This window comes from Macrotis lagotis, unplaced genomic scaffold, assembly GCF_037893015.1.
Source record: "Macrotis lagotis isolate mMagLag1 unplaced genomic scaffold, bilby.v1.9.chrom.fasta BILBYCTG594, whole genome shotgun sequence".
Taxonomy (NCBI): Eukaryota; Metazoa; Chordata; class Mammalia; order Peramelemorphia; family Peramelidae; genus Macrotis; species Macrotis lagotis.
Genome location: NW_027422501.1, coordinates 40,275 through 43,684, shown reverse-complemented (window position 1 = coordinate 43,684; position 3,410 = coordinate 40,275). Strand labels below are relative to the sequence as shown.

The window sequence follows — 3,410 nt, the reverse complement described above, 5'->3', positions numbered from 1 at the left end:
TTCCAGAGATGTACATGCTGATGAAGAGGTTGACGCTCACATTGCCAGAGCTAGCTCAGTATTTGGAAGACTCCAAAAGAAAGTTTGAGAGAGAAGTATTAGACCGATTACCTAGCTAAAGTTCTACAGAGCTGTTGTACTGACCTCTTTGTTTTATGCCTATGAAGCCTGAATAATCTAACAACACAAGGCTAGAATTTGAAACACCACTGTTTAAATTCTCTTAGGAATATTCAAAAGATCTCCTGCCAGGAGAAGATACAAGACCCAAAGGTCCTTTCTTGAGGAAAACTTTCAGATACTCAAATACTACTATGGAAAATAATTCTGATGGATTGGGCATGTTGTCCAACTTCCAAATATTTGCTTGTGAAAAAGATTATTTTTAGTGAGAACTCACAAAGGGGAAGTACTCACAGAGTAGGACAGAAAAAGTGATACAACGACCTTCTCAGGGTTTCTCTGAAGAAGTTTGGAATTGATTGTGCAGCATGGATAAACAATGGCATGGGACCCACCATATGTACCCTTATCAAAGAGGATGCTGTGTTCCTTGAGCAAGCCAGATGTGAAAAAATTCGAAAGAAACATGAGATGCAAAAATTTAGAGAACCCACACTAGGGGGTTAGTTGGACTACGTGTACCCAACCTGTGGTGGAACACATCCACACGTGTGCATGCCGAACTTATATTTCTCTAAACAGTCACAGTCAGACACAGGGCTCTAACTTTTGCCATTTTGATCCTCTTCAATGTTGAAAAGACAAAAACCAAGCGCTAATACCAAATAGATTGACAAAATTTTATCATAAACTTTATCAAAAAAGCCATAACAACCTCACGAATTAAAAATTATTTTAAGTACCTGTGGAAATACTCAGTTCTTCACATATGGAAAGGAGGATTGTAAAGATTAGAATTCAGAAGGTAGAACTGCTGGAGGGGTGTGTGGATTCAGACAGGAGGGCTGAGGACAGAATGAGAATCATATTCTAGGAGTAGCCGGTGGAAAAGGAGTGGGAGGATGGGGAGGAAAGATAAGGCAACAAGAATGATGAAGGGGAACTATGAAGAAAACTGTGAATATAGAAACTGGGTGGAGATGTAAATTGACTACCATACCTACACTTCAGATTTAAATTGACTACCATGGAAAAAATATAGAGAATTATGATTTTAACTGAAGCACAATTTGTAATCTTAAAAAGCTGCTAATCTTGTCAAATTAGGTGGAGATCCCCATTCTTAATGTAAAATTTGTATCCTGATCTCCTTAGGCTTCATCCTCTACCTCAAAGTGAACAGAACCAAGAGGCCATTGTATGTAGTGGAAATAATATGGTTTTAAGAATGACTTTGAGTGACTAAGACATTTTGACTATTATAAATACATAAATTAAAAACAGAGAATTTAGAAAGACATCTGTATTCAAAGAACTAATAAAAAAATACATATAAAATAATTTGACACACAGTCACACATACATATACATGTATACCTATATGTGTCTATCAGTAATCATCTATAATTCTAGTTGAAAGGAGGAAATACCAAAAAGGATAAAAGAAATTTACCTAATAATTATATATTTAAAAAGTATAGTAAGTTGGAAAATGATTTGCAATTTCATGTAAAATTTTGGTTTTTTAAAATTATACACTTTTTATGGAAGTGCTTGTTTTACTCTATAAATTAAAAACAAAATTAATAATAAAATAATTAAGATATGATCACAATGGTTATGATATTGAAGATATGAATAAAACAGTCCTTGATTGGCTCAGGCAATTTTTATATACTGAGTCTGGTTTGTCTGTTACAAAGCGCTCTCCCCTGTAGTTCCAATAGTTCATAATCTCTTCTTTGCATTGAAAGATGTTTCTTATTAATTAACTGAGAAGAAAGGCAAGACATTGAGTGGCTGAATCAGCTTTCTGCTAGCCTATAAAGCTAAAAAATAAAATAGGAATGTAGAATTGTCCAGATGAATCACTTTGATGTCTTTATCAGCATTTCTGTCAAAGAATTGATCATCCCTAATACTCAATTAATTCAAATAATCTATTTAACTTATTTCTTTGAATAGGAATTTCTTGACCTAAATCAATGAAATAAATTTTGTAGATATTTATTAGTTTGAAGTTACACACTCAGTTCTGGATTTTGTTTTCATCCAATCTTCTTCCTTTATAAACTTGTCTTTTGTACTATAGGTGAAAAAGGAAAATGATGCATATGAGAGAGTTAAAGAATCAGACTTTTGATAGAGATTTCATTCTATTAGGATTATTGGATCCAAATCAGTATGGATTGCTATTCTTAACACTCATTCTCATCAGTTTTATGGTGACAATTATGGGAAACACAGTTTTGATTCTTCTTATCTACCATGACATCCGGCTCCACACTCCAATGTACGTCCTTCTTAGACATCTCTCATTCACAGATATCTTGAACATCTCCAATATTGTTCCCAAGATGGCCAGTAACTACGTATCTGGCAGGAAATCCATCACATTTGCAGGTTGTGGGTTGCAGATCTTCCTGTATACCAGTTTCTTGGGTACTGAAAGTCTTATTCTCACAGCCATGTCCTATGATCGCTATGTAGCCATCTGCCAACCACTCCGCTATTCCATCCTCATGAACCATCAAATCAGTGTCCTTATGGCCACTGGCTGCTGGCTTGGGGGAATCATCAATTCTACAATTCATACAACTTATATTCTACTCCTCCCATTTTGTGGAACAAGGGTCATTGACCACTTTTTCTGTGAATTTCCAGCCATGTTGAAACTATCTTGTGTTGATACATCACAATATGAAGGCAGAGTCTCGGTGGCTGCTGTATTTTTCCTCTTAATTCCCCTTTCCATAATCCTTGGCTCTTATGGTCAAATTCTCCGTACTGTGCTTCATATGAAATCTGTGGAGACCCAGAGAAAAGCCTTCTCCACGTGCTTCTCCCACCTTATTGTTGTTTTAATATACTATTTTTCGGGTATTTTTACATATATGAGACCAAAGTCCTATCATACACCTGGTCAGGACAAGGTCATAGCCATCCTATATACCATTCTTACTCCCATGCTCAATCCTCTCATCTACAGTCTCCGGAATAAAGATGTCTTATGTGCCTTGAAGAAGGTTTTGGGTAAAGCTCTTTATCACAGAAATGATTATTATTAAAAATTAGGTTGAATGCCCATGGATGATCTATTAGAAATGTATGGAAAATATTCCAAATAGCTTCATGACTTTTTTGGGTTGATATTAAAAATGAAACTTTTTACTCACCTTCAATATATGACAAAATCAACTCAACCAACTCACCTATATGTCTCTCCATGGAAAATCAATTTGTTGCATTTATTTTATGAATTCTGAAAAAATATAAGATGAGTGATG

The 3,410-nt window shown here is 35.2% G+C and overlaps 1 protein-coding gene across 1 annotated transcript; it reads left to right on the top strand.

Moving 5' to 3' along the window:
* The first annotated feature begins 2,237 nt into the window (after positions 1–2,237).
* Positions 2,238–3,194, top strand: LOC141504173 (olfactory receptor 2AJ1-like). Its single transcript, XM_074208986.1, has one exon. It carries the CDS (start codon positions 2,238–2,240, stop codon positions 3,189–3,191), a length of 954 nt encoding a protein of 317 aa, XP_074065087.1. The 3' UTR covers positions 3,192–3,194.
* Positions 3,195–3,410: the final 216 nt, after the last annotated feature.

Excerpts from the sequence above, each read along its gene's own strand:
- LOC141504173 (XM_074208986.1), top strand. The coding sequence starts at position 2,238 with ATGAGAGAGTTAAAGAATCAGACTTTTGATAGAGATTTCATTCTATTA.